This window comes from Narcine bancroftii, chromosome 1, assembly GCF_036971445.1.
Source record: "Narcine bancroftii isolate sNarBan1 chromosome 1, sNarBan1.hap1, whole genome shotgun sequence".
Taxonomy (NCBI): Eukaryota; Metazoa; Chordata; class Chondrichthyes; order Torpediniformes; family Narcinidae; genus Narcine; species Narcine bancroftii.
This window is the reverse complement of record NC_091469.1, coordinates 431,975,017-432,002,326: the sequence shown is the minus strand read 5'-3', so window position 1 is coordinate 432,002,326 and position 27,310 is coordinate 431,975,017. Positions and strand designations below refer to the sequence as shown.

Below are 27,310 nucleotides of genomic sequence, written 5' to 3'. Positions count from 1 at the left end.
TAGTGGAGGATGCCCCACCAATATGTGTGGGAAATGAAATATCTGCTATTTGGTTATTGAACTGCCTCATGTAAACAAAAGAGCGTACTACACCTCAGCCTCAGCACTTCAGCCTGCTGAAAGTTTGTCAGAATCTTGTTACCACTTGACTTTTAAGACTTTTGACCCTAACCCTTCCCACATTCCAGCTTACATGCAGTTTTTTTTTTGTTGCTTTTTGTTTAGAGTGAAAACCCTGTTTTCAGATCAAACTGCATCACTTTCACAATTAACATGAACCCTATTGTATTTGGATGACTTTTTCCCGAGGAAAGGTGGTTCATCAGCAACATCTCAGGAGTAATTATGGAGGCCAATAAATGCTGGCCTTGCCAAGTCCTGCAAATAAACAAAAATAAAACAGAAGGAAGTACCAAATGAAGTAAAGATGTCACAAAAAGTGAAACATATTGGAATACACATCACGTCAAACAACATCTATGGAGAAAGCAAATAATTCATACTTTGGATCAGCCATTCTCAACAGGGGCCATATGTCCCCACCCCCTCCCCCCCCGAAGGCAACAGCACATTCATATTCATATTACATAAATATTTACGTAGTCGGTAGGAGAGAAGTACAGAAGAAACCAACTGAACTTGACTGCTTCATAAGGAAGAAGGCCCATAAATTTTAAGTAGTGTCCTAAGGGGGACATAGCCAAAACAGTTTGAGAATGGCTGCTTTAGACCACTGAATTTTCAAGTGATGGACAAGGGAGGCATCCAATGTGATATCTAAAACAGCCAACAAACTTGTTTTCACTCATTCCAATGGAAAAAAATGTAACTGGAGTAAACCTGACTGCTGTTAGTGAACAGTTGAATTCAAAAGGTGAAAACTAATCTCTCACTTTGAGAAATTTACCCAATGTTCAAATTTATTTCTGAAAGTGAGAAATACAAGGGTCTAGATTGACCCCAATCAGGTTTGGCTCCACAAGTTGAGATGGAACCATTAGAGTACGTGTGGCACTTGCTGAAATGCTCGTGGTGGGATCAAAACACCATTGCCTTCAAATGGCATTGTGTATCCTCTGGCACCTGACAACTCTGCACGTGCTGGAACTGGGATCACTGTCCTGAGAATTGTTCACACAGCACAAGATGATAACTGTGTGTGACTTGCTACAAGGGCACTGTGGCACATTGACCTAGAGTGACCAGTGCTTCTGTCTCCTGTGGACAGAAGCTTACTCCATCTTCTGCACCGTGCTTTGGAGAAACCCCATCTCTTTCCATCAGGCGAAGATGTTCCAGAGTTTGCTGAAAATAAAGTGATAACCCAGTGGTGGCTTCCTAACTCCCACCATCTTAGGCCATTCAGCCCATCGTCTGCTCCACCATTCTATTCATGCCTGATGTAACTTTTCTCTCAAACCCAATCTTGTGCCTTCTTCCCATAGCCTTTGACATCTTTACTAGCCAAGAATTTATCAATCTCCACTTTAAATATACCCAATGACTTTGCCTCCACAGTTATCCGTGGTAATTCCACAGATTCACTACCTTCCGACTAATTTCTCCTCATCTCTGTTCTGAAGTGACATCCTTTTATTCTGACACTGTGTCCTCTTGTCCCAGACTTCCTTATGCAGGCTTTCTGCCTGGCTGTTAAATATGCTTAAGTATGTCCACTTGCATCCGTTTGGCCTTCTCAGTAAGGCTGCTTGAAATGGATATCATCCGAGTCATTTAAAGAAGCAGTTGTGTGACTCTGGAAAGTTGCCAGATAATAGCCTCAGGGAGGTCCAGGTGGAACACCACCTGAGCTAGTGCAAGGAAATGTTAAGTGCAGTCTCTTCCTCACCATTCTTCCTCCTCTAGGATCTGCTGACCTGATGATGTATCCTGCAATTCCAGTTACAAAGGAATCCTAACCCATCTTTACTTGCTGGAAGATGCCAAGGGTATGATGAATGGTAGAACAGGTCTTAGCATCCATGACAGCGCTAGTCATCCTCAATCAGATGGGCTGCAACAAGCATCTGAGTGTTTGGGGGTGGGTGGACAAAGACACTGAACTGGACCTCACTGGCATCTACATTTCACCATCTCACTGTTAGGAACCTGGAGAGTTCTTGGTTTACATGCTTATACAGCAGTTAAAAGTATGTGATTTTATAACCAATGAAACTTAGAGACTGAGCCTTCAAGTTCCAAATTTCAAGCAGAGTATAAATGTGCAGTATTGATATAAGGGATGTTTAAATTGTTTCGGCACGAACTCTCAAGGGAGAACAGACCAACAATTGATAGGTTCAGCATTGAATCTAGCCCCTTTTACAACACCAACCCTCTTAATAAGCAGTAAACTTGGTAAAGTAGGCTGGAGAGAACCGAATAGTGTGGGGGAATGTGGGTCTGTGTGAAATACAATGTGAATTGGGATTAAAGTGACAAGGGTTTGAAACAAAGGGGTGATAAGAGGTGTTACTGGTCTGAAAAAAATTAAGAATCTGGAAAACTAGAGCTCAAAATCTAATATGATTGTACAAGAATCAGAATTCAATTAACAGACAAAAAGAAAATAAAAAACGACCTGATATAAATCAAAATGACCAATAAACTACTGAATTATTGTAAAAATCCTTGTCTTTTCAGTAATATTCACCACAGATGTAAGCAATTTTTAAATGCTCTGTAATTTCCAACTTAACCTGTATTGTAAATGCTCTGTAGTTTCCAACGTAACCTGTATTGTAAATGCTCTGTAGTTTCCAACGTAACCTGTATTGTAAATGCTCTGTAGTTTCCAACGTAACCTGTATTGTAAATGCTCTGTAATTTCCAACGTAACCTGTATTGTAAATGCTCTGTAGTTTCCAACGTAACCTGTATTGTAAATGCTCTGTAGTTTCCAACGTAACCTGTATTGTAAATGCTCTGTAGTTTCCAAGGTAACCTGTATAGTTTATTTTCTTCAAAAAGTCTCCATGGGATGGAAGTTTTATAGTTCAAAACTAGAGTATTGGCAAACCCACATAAACATTTGATAGGTTGCACACAATTATGCTGTTACAGCTGTACCATTGTTTTCCGATATCTCCAAATATAACTGACCTATAATGAACTCCAAGGAATGGACAAACTGATGCAGGAAAAATAAAAAAAAAGACATTGCAAACATTTAATTATAACCAAAGGCAGAGAAAATATTTACAACACATTCAGCAAAACAATCGATTGTGTACAAAAGAAATATACATGCAAAGTAGAATTCAAACTTAAAACGATGAACAAGCTAGAATGCATTTATAAAAAACGTGAGATTTTGGTGCCAAGACATCCAGTTTTGAATTCTTTTCTTTTTCGTGCAGAGTTGTTTCATAAGACACTACAGTTTAAATTCATGCTTAACATAAACATACTACATAGCTACAAACACTGCGTTTGGTGCATAATTAGATTGCATTCCACAACTATGTTGTGACGCAACTCCTCATGATCAGGTAAAAGGACAACTCGCTAAAGAAATCAAATCACTGTAATTTGCAGTACAAAGTACGCAATTTTAATATTTATTACAGATACAACAGAAGTCTTCATAAATAGAGTTGCATAAAATGTTAAAGCCACAACATTGCACATGGTATGAATTAAAACATAAAATACAATGAGTGCATTTACAGTACATATTCCTCCTTAACTGCTCTGCAAGCTGAATGGCAGGTGCAACTCCAAAATCCCCCTCCAGAAATAAAAGAGCATCTGCGGCTTGGCTTAGGGGGAGGATTCTAGAATGGCAAACCAGCATTAAAAATACAGACTGAAGGCAAATAACGGTCTATATACAAGTAAGGCTTATGCATAATTAGAGCAACAGAACTCGTTTCTATCATATGCAAAAGATCCACGGTTAAAGTCGCAGCAGTAAAAACTTGGGCCAATCTGGCCAAATGCATGGAATTATAATTTAAATACACCAGTGAAGCCATTGGAAAGTTTTATGACAAGTAAAAATCATACATTTTCCAGGATTCCACTTAATATTCTATGGCATACGTGATTAAATTCAATGAATGGAGAAAAAAAATAAAGAAAAAAAAGTTCTTTGCTGACTAATCTGTATTCAAAATGAAATGTTTCAAACTATTTGTGAGTTTAGTTAAATATTATAACAATTTGTTCTTTATGTTCTCCAATACGATTTATTTCCAGCAATCAGAAAATGAATACTGTCAAAATAATGAGAATCCAGCTGGTTGTGTGGAGCTTACATGGTCCTCTCCACCAGCTTTACATTGCATTGGTGGCACTGAATTCCAAGTACTCTCTGTGCAATGTTTCTTGGTATGCAATTCCACACAATGACACATGAATATAGCAGCCAATTTTCTGTCAGTTTTATTTTGAGTCAACGGTTGACTGGCTGAAGACATTGTCTCCAACTTTATTGGCAGGTGAAAGAGAATGAGCAAAAAAATCTCCCTTTTAGGGTCACACTCTTGTCAAGAGTCTACTTTGCAAAAAGTTTTTGATGCTACCAACTGGCCGAACATCATTCTGGTGTTTGCGCCGCTCAATGAATGAAGTCAGTCTTGACGTGTTTAGAGTTTCAGTATTTCTCTTGATACCTGACTGCAGCCACAGCTCCTGGAGACACAATGCAGCTGAGGGTCGTTTGTTTGGATCTTCCTGCAGTAAGAAACCAATGTAATCTTTGGCAGCTTGACTAACTCCTCTGAAGTAGTCATCAGGAAAGCTGAAGTCCAATCGGCAAATGTTCAAACACGTTTCCTCTACACTCTCATCCAAAAAGGGAGACACACCGCTAAGAAGGACATAAGCAAGTACCCCAACACTCCATATATCTGATGTAAGAGAGGCAGAATTTCCTAAAATAATTTCTGGAGGTGCAAATTCAGGGTTTCCCAGCAACTGGTGGATGTAAGATGTTGTAGTTAGCTGCATGGTGTCCCCAAAATCAGCAAGCTTGATGAGTGGCTTTGCCCTGCTGAGGTCTACAAGCACATTTTCTGGCTTTAAATGATGGAAATACAGAGCTGATTAGTAATAGAAAAGCTCATTACACATTCAATAAATAATATAAGTACAGTATTTCAAAGAATTATTTCATTTTTAAACGAACAAAATATCATTTAAATTTCAAACGAGACTATAAGGTGGAGTTTGGTAAATTCGAATGGTAAGCCATGTTGCGAGAAGTCTTTTTCTTGCATCTCGCTGAGGAGTAGTGCAACTCTTGACAGCAGTTTACATATACTAATTTTTACCCTTCATCAGGACCCTCCTGATTTGTGGAAAAATAAATACTGGTGGTCCTGTTAACCTCACTTTACTTTCTCAGCAGTCAAACCTATCTCATGTTTGGAATAATAAACATTCTATTGTATATTACATTTTCAATCATGTTGAAAACCTATTTTAAAATTAATTTGACAATTAATTACTTGAAATGTAGACATCTTTTTTGATGGGCATTCATTGGTTTCCTGCTCTTTATTTTCAGTATATTGATCACACCATCCACGTAGGAGAGGATTCACATGCATTTCACTTTCCCTCTAAATATACTGTCAGAGAATGCTCCAGAGCAATACCCTTCTTGTACATAGCTACAATATGTATCATCTGCAAGATGCACTGTAGTAACTTGCCAAGGCTACTCCAACAGTACTTCTCAAACTCATTGATGTTTATGATCAGAAACAAGAGCCATATGTAATTACATTAGTATCTTTTTAAATTGCATTTAATTATTCTTGAGGCCTGTTCTGCCTTTAATTGCCAAGCTAATACTTTATGTGACCTCTCACCTAATTCATATCTTTGTTTTGTTCTTGTGATAGCTTACTCAGGTCGATGAGTTTGTATTACCACTGAAGCTTTTTATTGATCACATTTCTATGTTATCTTCAGAAGTATGCTTTTAAAGGTCCTTTTCTAAAACTGTAATTTCCCTTTGTAATTATTCTACTTCTCTCTTAATTTTTAGAAGTAAAACTTAGAATTTGACCTTTTAAATATGCCTTTAAAGCATCCCATATAATAAATTTATCATCTACTGAATTCAAATTGTCTGAATTTGAGTTTGAACAAAATCACAAAAATCTTTCCTTTTCAACAACAAATAATTCAGTTTCCATTTATAGATTAACTTATCCTTATCAGGCATTTTCATCATTATTAACAAAGGTAAGTGATCAGATAAAATTCTCGGTTTGTAATCTGCATCAAAGATCCTAGCTTTTAATTGAGCCAAAATTAAAAATAAATCAATTTTAGAATAAGAGTCAAATCTACTGGAATAAAATGAATACTCTTTGTCTCTAGGAGGGATTCTCATCAAACCCAACAGTGCTTTAGCTGGTTTTGTTCTTGAAATTTCTTAGGTCAATCTGTTCAATAATGGGTCTAAGCAAAAATTAAAATTCCCTCGTACTAAAATATTTTCATGTGCCTCTGTTAAAATTTAGAAATGTATCTTGAATAAATTTCTCATCATCAACTTTAGGAGCACACAAATTCAAAAAAGTAACATTTCTGAAAATATTTGACAATGTACTATTACATCTCCCTGCAGGGTCTGAAATAACATTTTGGTCTTTAATCGGAAGATTCTTTTTTTAAAAAATCAGAATTGCACCCCTCTTGATTAAACAAAGATGATATTACGTGTCAAGAAATAAATGAATCTTTTAAGAATTTTTATTTAAAATTATATACTTTGGAGTCTTTAAGAGTAAAATAGATAATTATTTATCACAGATACTATTGCCTACTTTAAGTTTAGAAGAACAAACTGAACTTAATTCCCTGTTTACTGAGGTAGAGGTAAGGGAAGCTATGGTTTCATTATAAAGTAATAAATCTCCAGAAGATGGTTTTATACCTGAATTTTATAAAGAATTATAAGATTTATTAATCCTATATTTATGCAAGTATTAGAACAGGCTTTGGAAACTTATACTCTTCCAGAATCATTCTCGATGGCAATAATTTACTGTGATTCCTAAAATAGAGATCCTTTAAAACCTTCATCGTACAGACCTATTTCATTATTAAATGTGGATTATAAAATTGTTGCAAAAATTTTGGCAAATAAATGAATAAATTGTTACCTAAATTAATAAATATCGATCAGACAAGCTTTGCTAAAAAGAGACAATCCTCAGAAAATGTCGCCAGGTTACTTAGTATAATTCATTTAGAGCAAAAAAGAGGTGATTTGAGTGATGCAGTAGTTTTAGATGCAGAAAAGGACTTTGATAGATTAGAATGAGCCCCAAAGCTAAAATAGTAACTAATGGACAAGTATCTACACCATTTAAATTGACAAAAATCATGTAGACAAGAATGTCCTTTATCCCCAACTTTATTTATTTTAACCAAAGAACCACTTGCTCAGGCAATTCAGTCTGATTTATAAATTAAGGGTTTTAGGGTGGGTCAAGAGGAACATAAAATTAGTTTATTTGTGGATGACATTTTAATATATTTGACTGATCCTGAGCCATCTTTATGAAGATTATATGCTTAATTGGAAGAATATGGAAAAATTACAGGTTATAAAATAAATTGAGATAAAAGTGAAATTATACCATTAACGGAAAGTGATTATACTCAATGTCAAAGGGATACTCAGTTTAAATGGCCAAAAGAGGATATTAAATAGATATTTAGTTATACGCACAGATAGTAATTTGAATAACTTATATAAATTGAATTATTTACCATAATTTTAAAAAGATTGAGGAAAACCTATAAAAATGGATTAATTTACCTATAAGTAGTTGGAAGGGTGAATTGCATAAAGATGAATATATTTCTAAGAATAAATATCTTTTTCAAACATTACCTATCTTAATACTTCAAACAAAATTTCAAGAATAATATAAACATGTAAGGAAATTCCTTTGGAAAGGTAAAATGTCAAGAGTTTCTACAGAAAAGTTAACATAGAGATATGAACTGGGAGGTCTACAGCTTCCTAACTTTAGAAATTATTATCGAGCAGTGCAAATGAGATTGTTTGCTTCTTTCTTTGAAAGTAAAAAAGAATTAGCATGGGTTAATAAAGAATTGAATAAAATAGGAGAGAGGAAACCAGAAGAATTTATATATAAGTGGGAACCAAAATTGATGGTTGCTGACAAGGAGACACCATTATTGAAACATTTGCTTAATATTTGGAATAAAATAAATGATGATACTGGTACAAGAGGGTCTATATTGCCCAAAATGCCATTGATCCAAAATCCTCGTATAGTTTTCTCAAGGAACAATCAGTTCTTGAACATATGGTTTCATAAAGGGATTGTTAATGTAGAAGATTGTTATGAAAGAGGTCAATTAATGTCATTGAGCAATTGAGGAATGAATATGCTACATTCAATTAAGAGCATATTTGAGGGATAAGCTTGGACCAATTATGTTTTTATCTAGTTGTACCAAAGCAGAACTTCTTATTAGGAGTGGAATTGTTAAAAATTTTACAAGCAGGACTTTATAAAGATGACAAAGATGGGAAACAGATTTAAATATTACAAATGATGAATGAACATGGTAGAATTTGTGTAGGGATTGTATGACTAATACTATTAATATAGACTAGTCCAATAGAACTTTTTACATCAGCTGTATCTTACTCCACAGATGCTGAATAGATTGAAATCAGATTCATTGGAGCAATATTTTAAGTGCGATGAAGATGTAGGATCTTTCATACATTCAACGTGGTCTTGACCTAATTTGGGCAGATTTGTGCAATCTTTTGGAATAAGTTATAGTAATTGTATTTCTGCAAAGTCCTGATTTATTTTTATTAGGAAATATTGAAGGTATAAGACCTAAACTAAAATTATCAATCTATCAATTGGAATTTCTTAAATTAGGTTAGCAGTAGCAAGGAAATGTATTGCAATTACTTGGAAATATGATACATCTCTGGCTATGCCAAGGTGGCATACAGAAATTTAAAGTTGTATTCCTTTGGAAAAAATTACCTATAAATTGAGGAATAAATACCCTTTGTTTTTACAAAATTGGCACCCATATACCCAAATAATGGGATAAAATTTGTAATGATACCGTTCCTATGCCTCTCTAAACCCATGAGATTCTCCTCTGGGTGCTTGTGATAGATCTGGAGATATGTGCTGGATGATACCTTTCTCTGAAATCCAAAGACTTTCTTTTGCTTTTTTCCCCTTTCTTTTTATTTATATTTCTCTATATACTTTTTAAAATGGGGATAGTAGGGAGGGAGGAGGTTTTGGGGTGGGGGTGAAAACCATCATGTATGTAATTTTAATTTGCTTCTTGATATCAGTATTATAATAATTATAATGACTTCATGTATGGAAAATTTTAAAATAAAATATTTAAAAAAGAGCAGCATGCATGTAGGATGACCGTCAGCTTCAAGTTCCCCATTCAGAAAGTTGCAACCCATCCTGAATGATGGTGAAGTGCATCATCAGTCATTTATTGTCAATGGGTCTAAAATCCTGGAATTCACTCCCCAACATTATGTTCATCAGAAAGTCAAGATGGCTGCTTATCACCATCCTCATAAAGGTAGTTAGGGATGGACAATAAAGATGGGTTTTGCCAGTAAAGTCTATATCCTGAAAAATTAATAAAAAGCTGCCACTCAGCTGTTCCCTGCAAGGTCTGAGACTGGACATAGAAAATTTTGATTCACATCCCACAAAACCATGCATTGGAAGTACACCATTACAATGGTCTTCGCATACTGTATAGTACTGCAGAAATTGAAACAAATGGAATGCACTCATCCCTTCATGCATCAACATGTTCATATCACCAACCTTTATATCCAGGTGAGCTATTTTGCAGTTATGTAGATACTGTATAGCTTCCAGAGTCTCTCGGAGATATGATGCCACCTTTTCTTCAGTCAGATTACCCCATTCTATTATATAGTTAAGAAGACAACCCTGGTCTGCTCTGAAAAAGAAAAAAAAGCCCCTCAAATTTAACAAACCCTATTTTGTAACGATGGTGATAGAAACAATTAAAATAAAACAATGTTTTTCATTTCCTGCTTTAAGCTTCAGCATTCATTGATTTGAGGCAGCTAGTTATCTATTTGCTCTTCTCCACTGTAATCATAAAATGTTCAAGGCTGTTAGGATGAGGAACCTGTCAATTTTACCTTCCCTTTTGACTTGTACATGACTGCTTCTTGCTTGCCCATGTTGTTCATGTTAACTGCCAATGCTAATCTTGATCACAGCTCCACAGCATAATGATTGAGTACTTAAATATCAGTCATCTAATATCCTAAAAAAATCTCTTCTCAGTGGAAAGCAAATCAACATTGTTGAAATTGTTACTATTAAAAATTAGATTCAAACTTAGCTTCAAGTGGATAATGACTCTAGTTTGAATTCATATTAATCCATAATAATCACATTATAATTACCCATGGTGGAGACATTATCCCCATCCAAAAGATTTATAATTTGTAGGAATGTGAAGCCATTGTTTGGTGTTGCATATAGGATCCTAATATCAGCTATAGTCTTGGATAGAGTATAAATTTAAAAAAATGGGGACAAATTTGTGGGCGATTTTCAATATCATATAGTTTGGCCAGGTTAAATTGACAAGGATCAACTTGAGGACAAGTTCTTGGAGCATATTTGGGTGGCTTCTTTGAATAATACACTTAGCAATGAAACTGGAGTGGGCTACTTCAGATTGGATGTGGTTCACTGTGACAGGATTAATTAAACATTTCAATATAAAGGATGCTATAGAAATGAATGGTTCTCCAATGCACTATGAGGGTGAGAAACTTGAATCTAAAATGAGTCTCTTAAACCAAAGACAACTACAATGGCATGAGGACAGAGTTGGCTAATGTAGATTGGGGAAATATATTGAAGAGTAAGATGGTAGATATTTAAATAAATTTTATTCACTCTAACATGGAAGAAACATCCCCGGTTTTACTACACAAGTTAAAGATGATATCAAATTGAGAAAAATAAAACAATAGTGGAAATATTCGTAGATGAGAGGGTTTGGAGTTTTTTTTTAAAACCATCAAAGAACGTCAAAAAAATTCTAAGCTAGAAGTTCGAAAATGGAAGTAAATTAGCAAATACTATAAAAAAAACCAGACTGGGTATATCAAAAGGATAATAAAATACATTTGTCCCATAGAGGGTGATGCAATGGAAGTAGTAATGGGAAAAATCACGAAATCGAAGAGATTTTACATCATTATTTTGGATTGATCTTCATAGTTGAAGACACTACAAGATCTATTGTATATTTTAGGGAGTGAGGAGTGTAAAATAATCTCTACAGCTAAAGAAAATAAAGCACAGAGGGAAGTTAAGGAGTTGGAAGCTTACATGTCCCCTAGGCCTTGCATCTTAGGATCTTAAAGGAAGTTGCCTTAGAAATAGTTGATGGAATAATTGTAATCTACGAAAATTCCACAAATTTGAAGAGGTCCAGATGCCTGGAACAACAAAAATGTAGTTCCAAGGGAGAAACAAAAAGAAGCAAACGAGGCCTGTTAGCTTAACATCTGTTATTGGGGGAAATGCTGGAATCCATTATAAAGGTAAAGGCACAAGACAATTAAAGCAAAGTCATCCAACTATGCAAAATGAAAATAGTGTTTGATAACTTTGTTAGTGTGGTTTGAGGATGGAACACAAATGGTAGATTGATTGTAGATGCAGTGTGTGGATTTCTTGATGGGATTTCATGTAACAGACAAAAAGTTACTGCACCAAACCACAAAGTGTTACAGAGTTTGGATAATATATTGATACAGAAAGGGGAGTGGTTAACTAAGAAAAGACAGTCATGATAAATGGGTTATTTACAGATTGGCAATCATTAACGTGCAGCACAGCACAGGGATCAGATTTTACAATTAACAATCTATATTGAAGATCTAGTACTGTAGCCAAGTGGGCTGATTATATACAAATGGCCAAGTCAACAAATGGCATGTGAGCATGCCAAGAACCAACAATGGACATAGATGGAGGAATTAAGGGTAAGGATGTTGGTAGATATTAGATGGGAACATAAGAAATAAGAGCAGGAGTAGGCTATCTAGCCTGTCGAGCCTGCTCAGCCAAGTGGATTCAGCTCCACTTAGCTGCCTGTTTCCCATATTATTCAGAAGTTTAACTGCATCTTTAAGTACATTCTATGAGGGACTATCCACTGCTTCAATGGGCTAAGAATTCCACAGATTAAATACTCTCTGGTAACACCTCAGCTTTGTCTTAAATCTACTCTCTCTGTGTCCCTTACGGCAGATAAAAGTTGAAGTATATTGTATATGTTATATTTTTAATGAATTATTACATGACAGTAAAAGAAACCTTTGAACTTTTGAATTAGAAGATTCGAATGCATGAAATACACAAGGGGAGCTGTCAGTAAATGAAAAGCAAAACAAATTACTGCAGATGCTGGAAATCTGAAATAAAAATAGAAAATGCTGTTCTGACAAAGGACCTTGGCCATGAAAATGTATCTGTTACCATGTAGATGCAGCAAATAATTCGGAAGGCTAATGCAACATTGCCATTTATTGTAATTAGTATAGAGTAAAGGAGATGTTTTGATGTGACTTTCCAGAGTGCTGGTGAGACTACATTTGGACTATTGCAAATAGCTTTGTTCTGCATTGTCCAAGGAGGTTTCAAGGTAGCCACCATCATCCCGGTACCTAAAAGGGCGACAATAATAGGCCTCAATGACTACCGTCCTGAGGCAATGACTTCCACCATTATGAAAATGCTTTGAGGGCCTGGTTATGGAACACTTCAAAGCATAGCTCTCAGAGATACAGGACCCACTTCAATTCGCCGAAGGACAAAACCATTCCACAGCTTTGTCCCTTCATTCCATCCTGACCCACCTGCCTTATATGCCAGGGTGCTCATCATCAACTTCAGCTCAGCGTTTAATTTGATCATTCCCCAGAGGCAGTGGAGAAGATGTCCTTGCTATGATTTAACACCCATCTCTGTAACTGGATCCTGGACTTCCTAGTGGAAAGACCAGACTGTCTGGCTTGGTAGCGCAATGTCAAGCACTGTCGTACCTCAGGGGTGTGTGATCAGCCCATTCCTGTTCATGCTACTGACCCATGACTGCGTCATCAGATCCAGCTCCAACAGTGTCATTGAGTTTGCAGATGTCACAGCAATAGTTGGCCTCATCAGCAACAACAGAGAAAATGTGGAAAATCTCATGATATGTTGTGGGAGAAACAACCTGAGTCTCAATGTGGACAAGACGAAGGAGATGATTATGGATTTCTGGAGGTCCAGAAATGTCCACTCTCCATTACACATCAATAACTCTGTAGTGGAAAGAGTGGAGAACACTAGGTTCCTTGGAGTCCACTTAATTAATGACCTATTGAGGACACACAACATCTCGTCTCTTGCCAGGAAGGTACAACAGTGACTGCACTTCCTCAGAAGACTGAAGCAGCAAGGATACCGGGCACCATTATGTCAGCCTTCTACAGTACCAGCAAGGACATCTTCTCTATTGGCCTCAGAGGAATGATCGTATTAAACGCTGAGCTGAAATTGATGAACAGCAGTCCTGGCTAGCTGCGGAGCATTAGAGTAGCAGAAGATCACTGGAGTCTTCCTCACCCCCCATCGATATGATCTACCAGGATCGTTGGCTGATAAGGGTGTGCAAAATTACTGAGGACTCCTTCCACCCTGCTCATAGCATCTTTTAGCTACTCCCGTTGGGAAAGAGATACAGGAGTATCAGAGCCAGCACCACCAGGCTGAGGAACAGCTCCTTTCCACAGGCAGAGAAAATGCTGAATGACCAAAGGAACTGCTCACACTAACTATCTGAAACTCTCATATTTATCAAACAATATTTACTTATTTGTATATATGAAAACTTGTCCTGCATATGTATTGTTTGTCCGTGTGCATGTTATATCTGGTTGTGTGTCTGTGTGTTTTGCATGAGGACCTGAGAACGCTATTTCAATGGGTTCCTGGGATGAAGAGAGCTTCATCAAGAGAAGAAAGGTTAAGTAGATTGCCATATATTCCAAGCATAGAAGATCATAATGAAACACGAAAGGCTCTCAGGGAGCTTAACAGGATGGATGCTGAGAGGATGTTTCCACCAGGGCAGCTATCAGAACTAGAGGCCACAGTTTCAGTATGAGGGATTGCCTGTTTCAGACAGAGGAGAAATTTCTTCGAGGAGAGTTATGACACTTTGGAATTCTCTACTCAGAGAGTTGAGGAGAAAGAGTCGTTGAATATATTCAGGAGGGAGATTGTCAGGCATTTGAATTAATAGAGAGTCTAGGGACAGGTGAAAACTTCAGGAAATTGGCAAGGAGAATGTTTGGATTAAACAAGGAACACTGCATCACAGAAAAAAGTTCTTTGGCCTACCTAGTCCATGCTAAACTATTATTCTGCTTAGTCCCAGACCACAGGCCTCTATACCCCTCCCATCCATGTAGCTCTCCAAATATTTCTCATATGTCAAAACTGAGCCCGCATTCACTAGTCAGTTGGCAGGATGTTCCACACTCTCACTAAATTCTTCCTAAACATCTCACCTTTCACCCTTAACCCATGTCCTCCAGCTAGGTCTCACCTAACGTCAGTGGAAAAAGCTTGCTTGCATTTATTCTATCTGTACCCCTCATATTTTATCTATCAAATCTCCTCTCATTCTTCTATGCTCCAGGGAATAAAGCTCTAACCTATTCAACCTTTCCATGCAATTCAGTTCCTCAAGTTGCAGCAACATCCTTGTAAATTTTCTCTGCACTCTTTCCTGTAATTATGTGACCAAACCAAGATTTATTAAATGTGGACAAGCTCTTTTCCTGCTTCTGATATTCCAATGGATAATCTCAATAACTAATCATGTTGCTATATGTGACTGTAAGTGACAATGGCAATAATTTGCATGCACTGATGCTCCTCTACTTTGATGGCTCAACTTACAATTTTTCAAAGCTATGTGTTGGTGTGACAGTCATTATTGGTTATTGTGCAACAGCTGATGGATGTTTTGGCTGGCGCTATATTTTAAAAAATGGCCAGTGTGGAATAAAAGGCATTCACCATTTACATAAAATAGGCTTTGTTTTGGGGTATGGTAAGTGGCCTGAGCACATTTAAGGTAAGCTAGGCTATGATATTCAGTAGGTGCAGTATTCTTTATCAGCTTACAATTTTTATACTTACGATGGGTTTATCGAAACGTAACCCCAATGTAAGTAGAGAAGCACCTGTATCACTGATGCAGTTTCTTTCACATATTTTGTATCTTCCACTTTCAGAAAAAAGGTCCATTATCGACAATTGATTGTCGTAACATTTTGTTTTGAGCTCGTTCATTTTCTAACTTTGACAACATTTATCAATATTAATTTGGAGCCCTCACATTTTAAGCACCAACTAGATACTTTAGTAAAGCAAAGGTATCAACCATTTCATTATTTATCTTTTATTATTGTTTTGAATGTATATCAAATAAAAATCGGATGTCAGTTTACATATTTGCTACATAAGATTAAGGGATTGAAATTTAATCTTTTTTTACATCATGGACATTCACAAAATAAAACAAATACAGTGTTGCAAAAAATCTGCCACAGCCCAAAAGCAGCCTGCAATTTTGTTTTTAATCTCATGAAAAATCACAGTAAATAAAAACTAAAAATGTTTCTGAAAATGATCTGGAGATGCTGGGGAGAATCATGAATTATTACATTTCAACATTCTTTTTCAGTTTTTTGCTCATTGTCTTTTCTCCCAATGAAATACATTAAAGATAAGAACAGTAGTATTTCCACAGTGTCCTCTAATATGTCAAAATGCTCTAAAATACTCCAGAGACACTGAAGAACATTTTGAAGATTAGTCCCTGTTGCAAACGTGGTGAAACACAGCTGATAATTTGTGCATGGCCAGGTCCAACAAGCAACTTTGAGGAACCCAGAATATATACTTAATTTGTATTCATTAATTATTATAAACACTCCAATTGCAACATGTAGAGTTTTGTAGACTTACTGACTCAGAAGTATCAGAGATATTTTAATAAAAATCTAAACACTATTATTCTTAGCTGCCTTACCCAAAGGTGTTGAGAAAATTCACAGGAAATTAATGTCATAAAGTCTAATTGTATCACTCCAAGATTGTGTACTCAATGGCTTGGAAGATCAGCTACAGTTCATCAGAAGATAACTAGGTTTCAGGAATTTAAGAATAATGGGTAAATTTGACATCTGTTTTCCAGTCATGAAGATGTTAAGGGTTGATTTGATCAATGAGTTTAAAGTGATGAAGTGGATGAATTAGTCTCCAACATACATCCTAAAATTTGAGTAATCCAATACAAGTAAATCCAGGAAAAAAAATGAGTCAAGCATTTGTGGGATGCAGAATATTCTGCTCTAGAGGTTTTCAAAAAGGGAAGTAGATTCTTGGGAAATAATGACTTGGAAATGATGAGGCAAAAAACACGAGTTAGAAATAGACAATAAACTAGAGCTTTGACAGATTAACATGGTAAAATTTGTAATTCTAATTTAAGAGTATTGGTACAGTAAAATGTCTGTTATTCAGAATTCAAGCAACTGGCAAAAAAAATGCGAAAAATATATGGATAAAAAATAAAAAAGTTTAAAATGGGCACTCCCTAGCAGTCAGTTTGCCAATCATGCAACACACAATCTCAAGCAACCGGCAAATTCACTTATCTGGCATCTGCCAATCCCCACAGGTGGTGGATACCGAGGGTTTTACTGTATTTGCTGCTTCCTGATTGAATCATTAACAAAGATCAACAGATTAAATTACCTTATATTTTAGTGGATAAGGCAATCTGCAAATAACTCAAGACCCAATTTTAGTCTGAATTTCATGGTTTTAGCTCATATTGGTGGTACAAGACGACCCCCAAACATACCGGTAGCCTATGTGTGTTAACTGAGCTGGTAGGCATGGCCAGTAGGTAGGTGAAGCACTGTCACAAAGCAATTCACGGTTCAGCCACCAGCAAAATGAAGAAAGTAGGAAGCAAATTTTAAGTTAAAAGTCATTGAAGTGGCTGAGGAATCTAACATCTCTGCTCCTGCAAGGACACTTCACATAACTGAGAAGATGGTGAGAGTGAAGAAAGAATGAAGATGTTTTAAGAAAAATCCCAAAGAAACAATGTTTGATGAGAAGAGGAATCACTTGTTGGCCAGAGTTGGAATATCACATTGCAAAATGGGTACTCAAACAGAGGCAGGATTGTTACATAGTTACAAGAAATCTTTGGCTTGGCTTCGCGGACGAAGATTTATGGAGGGGTATGTCCACGTCTGCTGCAGGTTCGTTGGTGACTGACGTCCCATGTGGGACAGGCAGGCACGGTTGCAAGGGAAAATTGGTTGGTTGGGGTTGGGTTTTTCCTCCTTTGTCTTTTGTCAGTGAGGTGGGCTCTGCGGTCTTCGTCAAAGGAGGTTGCTGCCCGCCGAACTGTGAGGCGCCAAGATGCACGGTTGGAGGCGATATCAGCCCACTGGCGGTGGTCAATGTGGCAGGCACCAAGAGATTTCTTTAAGCAGTCCTTGTACCTCTTCTTTGGTGCACCTCTGTCTCGGTGGCCAGTGGAGAACTCGCCATAGAACACAATCTTGGGAAGGCAGTCTTCCTCCATTCTGGAGATGTGACCCACCCAGCGCAGTTGGGTCTTCAGCAGCATGGATTCGATGCTTGCGGACTCTGCCAGCTCGAGTACTTCGATGTTGGTGATGAAGTCATTCCAATGAATGTTGAGGATGGAGTGGAGACAGCGCTGATGGAAGCGTTCTAGGAGCCGTAGGCGATGCCGGTAGAGGACCCATGATTTGGAGCCGAACAGGAGCTTGGGTATGACAACGGCTCTGTACACGCTGATCTTCAGGTGGTTGTTTTTCCAGACTCTTTTGTGTAGTCTTCCAAAGGCGCTATTGGCCTTGGCGAGTCTGTTGTCTCTTTGTCGATCCTTGCATCAGATGAAATGGTGCAGCCGAGGTAGGTAAACTGGTTGACCGTTTTGAGTTCAGTGTGCCCGATGGAGATGTGGGGGGGCTGGTGGTCATGGTGGGGAGCTGGCTGATGGAGGACCTCAGTTTTCTTCAGGCTGACTTCCAGGCCAAACATTTTGGCAGTTTCCGCGAAACAGGACGTCATGTGCTGGAGAGCTGGCTCTGAATGGGCAACTAAAGCGGCATCGTCTGCAAAGAGTAGTTCACGGACAAGTTGCTCTTGTGTCTTGGTGTGAGCTTGCAGGCGCCTCAGATTGAAGAGACTGCCATCCGTGCGGTACCAAATGTAAACAGCGTCTTCATTGTTGAGGTCTTTCATGGCTTGTTTCAGCATCATGCTGAAGAAGATAGTAAAGAGGGTTGCTGCGAGGAAGCAGCCTTGTTTCACGCCGTTGTGAATGGAGAAGGGTTCGGAGAACTCATTGCTGTATCTGACCTGACCTTGTTGGTTTTCGTGCAGTTGGATAACCATGTTGAGGAACTTGGGGGGGCATCCGAGGCGCTCTAGTATTTGCCAAAGGTGATGTAGAGTCCTTTGTTTTGTTCTCTGCACTTTTCTTGGAGCTGTCTGAGGGCAAAGACCATGTCAGTAGTTCCTCTGTTTGCGCGAAAGCCACACTGTGATTCTGGGAGGACATTTTCGGCGACACTAGGTATTAGCCTATTAAGGAGAATCCTAGCGAAGATTTTGCCTGCAATGGAGAGCAGCGTGATTCCCCTGTAGTTTGAGCAGTCTGATTTCTTGCCTTTGTTTTTGTACAGGGTGATGATGCTGGCATCACAAAGGTCCTGAGGCAGCTTTCCTTGGTCCCAGCAGAGCATGAAAAACTCATGCAGTTTGGTATGCAGAGCTTTTCCGCCAGCCTTCCAGACCTCTGGAGGGATTCCATCCATACCTGCTGCTTTGCCACTTTTCAGTTGTTCAATTGCCTTATATGTCTCTTCCTGGATAAGGACCTCATCCAGCTCTAGACTCAAGGGTTGCTGAGGGAGCTGGAGCAGGGCGGATTCTTGGACTGAGCGGTTGGCACTGAAAAGGGATTGGAAATGTTCTGACCATCGATTGAGGATGGAGATCTTGTCGTTGAGGAGGACTTCGCCGTCTGAGCTGCGCAGAGGGCTTTGGACTTGGGGTGGGGGGCCGTACACCGCCTTTAGTGTCTCATTAAAAACCCCTGAAGTCGCCAATGTCGGCGCTAAGCTGGGTTCATTTGGCGAGGCTAGTCCACCACTCATTTTGGATCTCCCGGAGTTTGCGCTGAAGATGGCTGCATGCAAGACGGAAGGCTCGTTTTTTCTCTGGCCAGGAAGGCCTTGCAAGGTGAGCCTGTTGGGCAGATCGCTTCTTTGCCAGCAGCTCCTGGATTTCCTGGTTGTTTTCGTCAAACCAGTCCTTTTTCTTCCTGGAGGAGAAGCCCAGTACCTCTTCAGTGGATTGCAGTATGGCCGTTTTTAGCTGATCCCAGAGGGTTTCAGGAGACGTGTCCGCGAGGCAGTTTGCATCCTCGAGCTTTGCTTGGAGGTTTGCCTGGAAGTTTCCTCTCTCTACGTCTGACTGCAAGTTTCCAACAATGAACCTCTTTCTGGGGGCTCCACTGTTCTTGAACTTTGGGTTGAAGTGAAGGTTGAGCTTGCAGTGAACAAGCCGGTGGTCAGTGTGGCATTCCGCGCTGGGCATGACCCTGGTGTGGAGCACATCTCGTTTGTCTCTTCCTCGCACCAGAACGTAGTCCAGGAAGTGCCAGTGTTTGGATTGGGGATGCATCCAGGTAGTCTTCAGGCTGTCTCTCTGCTGAAAAAGGGTGTTAGTCATGACAAGCCGCTGTTCTGTGCAGAGTTCCAACAGGAAGCGCCCGTTGTCGTTGCACTTGCCGACACCATGCTTGCCAAGGATTCCTGGCCAGGTTTCTGAGACTTTGCCGACGCGAGCGTTGAAGTCGCCAAGGATGACAACCTTGTCGGCTGTAGGGGTGCGTTGGATGAGGTTGCGCAGATCAGTGTAGAACTTGTTCTTTTCTGCTGGTTCCACCTGAAGGGTTGGAGCATAGACTCTGATGAGAGTGATGTGTCGCTTGTTTTGAAGGGGGAGTCGCATGGACATGATCCGGTCAGAGTGGCCTGTCGGGAGGTTTTCGAGTTTGGAGGCAATGGAGTTCTTGACCATGAAGCCAACACCAGATAGGCGTCGTTCAGCCTGAGGCTTGCCAGACCAGTAGAGTGTGTAGCCCGCGCCGTGTTCTTGGAGGCTGCCTACATCTGCAAGGTGGACTTCGCTGAGAGCAGCTATGTCGATGTCGAGTCTGAGGAGTTCATGTGCGATGAGGGCAGACCGACGTTCAGGTCGGTGGCTGTCAGCCTTGCCTAGCAGGGTTCTGATGTTCCAGCATGCTAGCTTGAGTTTGTGTGCATCTTTTGAGGGGGAGGACGTGGACCTGTCCTTGGGCCTGCGCAAAGGAGCTTTTAGGTGGAGTGCAGTGTGTGCAGTACTGGCCCCACCCTTTACACCTCGGGCCCCCCCCGGGTGGCAGCAGAGTTCTTGCCAGTCTTAAAATTTTCTACTAGAACTTTTCTTTCTGATCCTCAACCAATGCTGCATCCCCTTTACTCGGCTGCAGCAGGAGTAAACGCACGCAGGCCGATCCCAGGGCGCACCACTCCATAACTGGGGACAGCGGTTGTAGATCTCCAGAAATGGTTTGACCTCAAAGGGGAGGCAGGCCTCTTCAGCCCGGTTAAACAACCTGCATAGGAGAAGGTCACTCCGATATAAAACCTATGACCCAAGGACCTCGCTGCCATGTCCCAGCTTGCTTGGCCACGGCACACGTTACAAGAAATAACATCAGAGCATATGCACTGAAGTGGGCAAGGTCAAATCAAAAACTCTGTTGAGATTTTAAAGGTATGGTAGGCTGGTGCAACCATTGCAAGAACAGGAAAAATCTGGTAATACAACAAAAAACAAAAATTGATTTTGTGATCAAAGCATGGGATAAAGTGAAAGTAGACTAATAAAATCTTTCAAAAAGTGCAGTATCTCTAGTCCAATGGATGGTACAGAGGATGATTTATTGTGAGTCACTGACGACGAAGATGAAGCCGACTCACCAGATTCAGTCTGGGATCCATATGCTGACAGTGTAGGCAGTGAGATTCCAGATGTGCTTGCCAAATTCTTTGCCTCAGATGATGAAGCTAATGATTTAGGATTTTAAATGTGTGTGATGTGTTTTTTTAAATTGTACAATTCCTTCATTGGTTTAACACTACATTGGTAATGGATTTTATAAAATAAAAATTGTGTACACTACAGCATCTTTAAAAAAAAATACTGATAGCTTAAACATTTGTTATAGGGTGGGGTCTGGGTGGGTTATGGAACCAATCAAATGGTATTTTGAGTAGAATTTTAAGGTCACTGTTTTTCTATCTGGCCTATAGGACGACCCCTTTTTTGGGGTGTTTTTTGGGTGCTTCAAGTGTTGTCTTATCCACTGAAATATACGGCATATACAGATACAGAACTGAAGAACTTCTTGATGATCATGGTAGTGAGTGCTACCAGGGATATAAAAATAGAAAATTTCCTTCCCTAAATTCACACAGTAAAGACAAAACGACAGGCAGAGTTTGTGAATATCATTTTATCTCAGAGATTTCAGATCTATATGGTTTATATGATATAAAATGTATTCAGAATTGCAGAAGTTCTCATGTTTTAATTACTGAATAGTCACACAATCATAAAAAAATCTGTATTAACTGCAGTCTCTCAACTGTTTTACTATCCTTTTATTCAAAATTGTTAAGAGTCAACTCATTTTACCAGATTAAATGCATAAACAAATTAGCAGAGCTACTCCAAATGTTGCTTTCAGATTCCCATTAACCTACAACTTTAAACATATCCTAACCCTTATACTGTATTTAAATATCCCTTTCCTTAAGACCACAAAATGCAGGGGCTGGATTAGTCCATTCAGCCCATCGAGTGTGGTTGATATGTTTTCCTTCTCAACTCCATTTTCCTACCTTCTCCCCATAACCTTTGCAACCCTTACTAATCAAGAACTTTTCAACCTATACTTTAAATATATCCTACTGTCTGTGACTACATACTCCACAGATTTACCGTCCTGTCAGAAGAAATTTTCCTCATCTTCATCAACAAGTTTTGCCTCCAAAGCATGTGATGCATTGCCACTAACAACATATATGTGAATATTTCAGAATAAGAGTTTTCCCTTTTATTATGGATCTTTTATTTACCCAAGGGAGCTACAGTGGTGCAGTCAGTGAATAGGGAGCGGGTTATCATTTTTGTTCTATTGCAAAGATGAAGGGGATAAGAAATAGCCAGAAAGTTAGAACAAAGGTCAAGATCAGATCAGTCATGATTTTACTGAGTGGTGATTATCTACACATGAGAAAAACTGAGTTGGAAAAGGGAAATCGCATTCCATCACAAGAAACTTCCAATTTTGTCTACAACACTGCAGCAACACAGAATTTAAAAGCTTTATATTTTGCTTAGCATCTCTTTTTTAAACAAAAAAATCTTGCTGAAATTTGGTAGCTGGTTAGTTTCAATTAATATTTGCACATCAACAATGACATAATCTATTGTCAAAAGCTTGTAACCTTTAAGAAAATATCATCTATCACTTTTTAAAGTACAAAGTGACAAAGAGTTTTAAATAATGAAGTATTTAAGAATTAACAAAAAAAAAAAATTGGATATAGGAAGATTTTTCTGAACTGGTTTTTCTGCAAATGTAAAACATTACTTTTTTTCAACAATTGTACTTTAGAGTTTGTTCTTGCAATATATTATAAAGTATACTGCATCATCCAGTACTTATTGCACTGAATAACCATTAGGAAGAGACAGTTCAAGTGAAAATATATGGATGATAATATAGCAATGGTAAAATAAACTGATATTTGTCTGGGAAAAAAAACAAATATAGATTAATGCAGCAACATGTCAGTACAGTGCAGTTTGGAAGACATAAATTAATTTTTAAAAATGCAATGCACAAAGATTGTGTTATGTTCATTTCTGTGGACTTAGTCATGGTCTTTCATTAAAAACATGACATTTGGGAGGCGTGGCGTGGTGGCATAGGGAGAAGACGTGGAAAATCACTTCCCCCGGCAGAACAATTAAAATCCCATTTTCTAAAGTTTTTGTAACTTTTTAGAAAATATTGGATATATTGTTGATATATCCTGGAAAGCAATTATGAGGAAAACAAAAGTATAAGCAGTTAAAAAAAATGACCTAAACAGTTATCAAACCCAACAGGCAAAGACTTTGGATTCCAAGTATCCACTCATTTAAGGGGTGTATGTGCATTTGCATTGAAATTGATCTATAAGACCCAGCTTTCAATGGGTCCCTATCTTTCTTAAGAATAACTGTAATAATTGCTTGAGAAAAAGAATCCAAAAAAGAATGAACCTCTGTCGCCTGTTTCAATACTATTAACTGAATCCACATTTATTTTTAAAAAACTGTATTTTATCTATCAACAACAAATAATTAAATCGATGGAAAGATTTACTGATTACTTTAATAGGAAGAGTTAATTGTATTAAAATGAATATTTTTTCTTAAAAGCTAGGTTTTATAGACCAATTTCAATATTATATGTTGATTATAAAATTGTAGCGAAGGTTCGAGCTAATAGATTGGCTAAATATTTACCAGATTTAATTCATTTAGATCAGGTGGGTTTTATTAAAAATCGTTATTTGGCAGATAATATTGTGAAGTTGATTTCTTTAATTAATTAACACTTCTCAGGAGAGAACCATGCAACCAATGGTTATTTCATTGCATGCAGAGTAGAGTGGAGTTTTTTATTTAAAGTTCTAGAGAAATTTAAATTTGGTCCTTTTATTATCAGTTGGATTAAGGCTTTATGTAGAAGTCCTACTGCTAGAGTTGTGACAAATGGACAGATATCTTTACCTTTTATGTTGACCCGATTGACTAGACAAGGCTGCCCTTTGTCACCAGCTCTATTTGGCTCAGATGATTAGCAAGATAATAATATTAAAGGTATTAAGGTGAAATCTGATGAATTTGTTTGCAGATGATGTTTTGATATATTTAACAGAACCTCAGAATTCTTGGTGTTTACATGACAGAATGGAACAGTACGGTGAGATATCAGGTAATAAAATTAATTGGGAAAAGAGTGAGATTATGTCATTATCTGAAATGGATTATTCTTCCTGTTAGCATATTGTGAAATTCAAATGGTCAGATCAGATTAAGTATTTAGGTGTTAAGGTAGATTGTAATTATAGTCATTTATATGAATTAAATTATTTGCTGCTATTGTCTAAAATTAAACATGATTTGAATCGATGGAAAGATTTACTGATTACTTTAATAGGAGGAGTTAATTGTATTAAAATACATATTTTTTCTCAAATTCAGTATTCATTTGAAACTATTCCTTGTAAGATTCCTCAAAAAAATTTAAGAATTTAAATGCTTTGGTGAGGAAATTTTTATGGAAGGATAAAATGGTAAGGGTATCTTTACAAAAATTAACTTGGAAATAAGAATTAGGATGCAGAACAATTGAAATTTATTAATAGGATGTTTGAAATAGATAAATCTTTGATATGGGCTAATATTGAATTATCTCATATTGGTGAGAAGAAGATGGATCAGTTTATTTATAGATGGAACCCTAAGTTATTGTGTAATTATAATTTATCTGTTTTGAAACACTTAATGGATTTGTGGTTTAAAAAAATGAAGTTATAGGTACTCAAGGTAAGATTTCAGATAAAACTCCTTTGTATCAAAATAAGCTTTTCCTCTTCACACTTACTAATCAGCTTTTGAAGTTATGGAATCAAAAGGGTATTAAATTGGTGCAAGATTGTTATGAAGCAGGATATTTTATTTCTTTTCAAAAAAGAATGAAAGAGAAATATGATACATCTTCAAATACTCTTTTATCTTATTATCAAATTAAAGCTTTATTGTTGGATAATTTTGGGCATACTTTACAGTTACCTAGACGGTCTAAGTTTGAAATTTTACTTACTGAGGGTGGTAAGAAGGGATTTATATCTGAGATGTATGCTTTATTACAGAATAAAATGCTTAAATTGGATTTACATAAATCTAGATTGAAATGGGAGAAAGATTTAGGTATACTTATTTCTCAGGATGATTGGATGAAATTATGTACTTATGTATGACTAAATTTGTAAATGTAAGGTATCGATTAGTTCTTTATAATTTTATTCATCAATTATATTTAACTCGGGGGGGGGAAGAGATATAATTTTATTTATTTTGTTTTATGTTTTAGATCTCATAAGGATTTAGGTTCTTTTTTACACTCTATTTGGTTATGTGAAACAGTAAAAATATTTTGGAATAAACAAGGAATTTTTAGAAGTTATTCTGAGAGTGAAAATTTCATTAGATCCTTTAGTATTTTTGTTAGGTAATATTAAGCGTTCAGTTTAGAATTAAAATTAAATAGATATCAAATTGCATTTTTGAGATCGGCATTAGCTGCAGCTAGAAAATATCTGGCAATTACATGGAAAAATTCAGATATAGCATTAAAACGTGGAGCCCATACTTGGATTATATGGGCCTGAATTTTTGAATTCCCTGACCGCACAGTAGTGGCATTACTCCAAACCATGGTAATTAACTGATGAATTTTGTTGTTATGTGATCTCCTTTCTTTTTTTTCCTCTTACTTTCTTATCTTTTGGGATAGGTTGGGGGGGGTGGGTTGGTTGTAGGGGGTTAGTTTTAAAATATCATGTATGTATTTTTGGAATGGTTTTTGTTTTATTAATTAATTGTTTCAATATATCCATCATGATTTAAAAAATACAATTTTCAGAGAAAGTGGTCATTAACGTTGTGATGTTGATATTGTTCTGATCAATTCATCCTGCTGCTTTGAACAAAGACACAAGATTATGATAATCGTCACTTACAGTTCTAGTACGACTATATAGCTGGACAAAGTTTCAAAGGTATCCAGAAGGCTAATGAGTTGGGGATGCTGGAAGTTTTGCATGATTCCAAGTTCATGAACAACCTGGTCCCGTTTCATCATCTTCTTATTGATGAATTTCGCAGCCACCTCCTGTTTAGTTCCTTTCAGGTCGCATCTTTTCACCACAGAGAACCTTCCTCTGAAATAAAATCAAATCTTTTAACAGTCTTCTGTATATCACGAGATATTTTTCAAATTTGCACACAATTTTTAAAATATATAGAACCAGAAATTAAACAGTGGCAACATATTGCAGAATGGTTAGACTTAATTTCAATCTTGGACATGGGCCCATAATCTAAAATAACACCATATTTCAATTTTGAGTGGAACTATAATGTTAGAGATGCTCACTTTTTAAGGATGGGTTTTAACCCTCGCGTATCTCCCCTTGTTCTGGTTTAAGTTGGAATCTATCACACTATTCAAGGAAATACACACTATTTTGACCAATAATCATCTCATTGATAGTGTGGGATCTTGAAATGCATGAATTGACTGCAAAGTGATTCTGCAGTGTAAAATAAAGTGTAAAATACTTGAGATGTTGCACATATCAGCTACGTTAGAAATGTAAGTACAAATGTAACTTCCGGAAGCAAGTTGGAGCAAATAAGAACAATTAAGGAAACATCAATAACTCTGCCATTAACAGATTCTAATGAAAGAAAATCTCAATTATTACATCTTTGTTCCTTGTAATATGGTAGAATTATAGCGTGAAATTTTGGTTCAGCCCTGCATAGAAATGAGTCATTAAATCCTTACCAGCAGTACTTGAAATATTTACATATGTAAAACAGTAACATTCTTAAATTTCACTAAATTATCACGTTATCATGAAGTGACTTGGAAATTTTGAAAAGCGCTGCACTGAACAGACATGGTTTATATAATTTAGGATTGTGACTTTCCATTTTAAATTCTAAGCAAGTGATTATTCTCCACTTTTCAAACAATTACAAACCTGACTATGCAATCAAATATTTCTCTGAACTCACAAAAGTAGCTGATTAGTTCTCCAACTGACATGAAAGATTAATCTTTGAAAGATTATGTGTAAAATGAAAGAACCCAGTCACTGTCGTTACAGAATACACAAGAGATCAAATATCCATTTACAGGTTTAATGAAATCTGGCATGTCATTGAAT

The 27,310-nt window shown here is 37.4% G+C and overlaps 1 protein-coding gene across 6 annotated transcripts in view; it reads right to left on the bottom strand.

Moving 5' to 3' along the window:
- Positions 1 to 3,155: 3,155 nt before the first annotated feature.
- The window catches only part of LOC138751657 (triple functional domain protein), a 470,729-nt gene continuing 446,574 nt past the window's right edge, over positions 3,156 to 27,310 (bottom strand). For all 6 annotated transcript variants that reach the window (XM_069914221.1, XM_069914224.1, XM_069914223.1 and 3 more), the window contains 3 exons: positions 26,096 to 26,296; positions 9,837 to 9,975; positions 3,156 to 5,022 (listed from right to left, as the gene is read on the bottom strand). In XM_069914221.1, the coding sequence (XP_069770322.1) occupies positions 4,480 to 5,022; positions 9,837 to 9,975; positions 26,096 to 26,296 (883 nt within the window). In that variant the 3' untranslated portion in view covers positions 3,156 to 4,479. The remainder of the gene's footprint in view (positions 5,023 to 9,836; positions 9,976 to 26,095; positions 26,297 to 27,310) is intronic.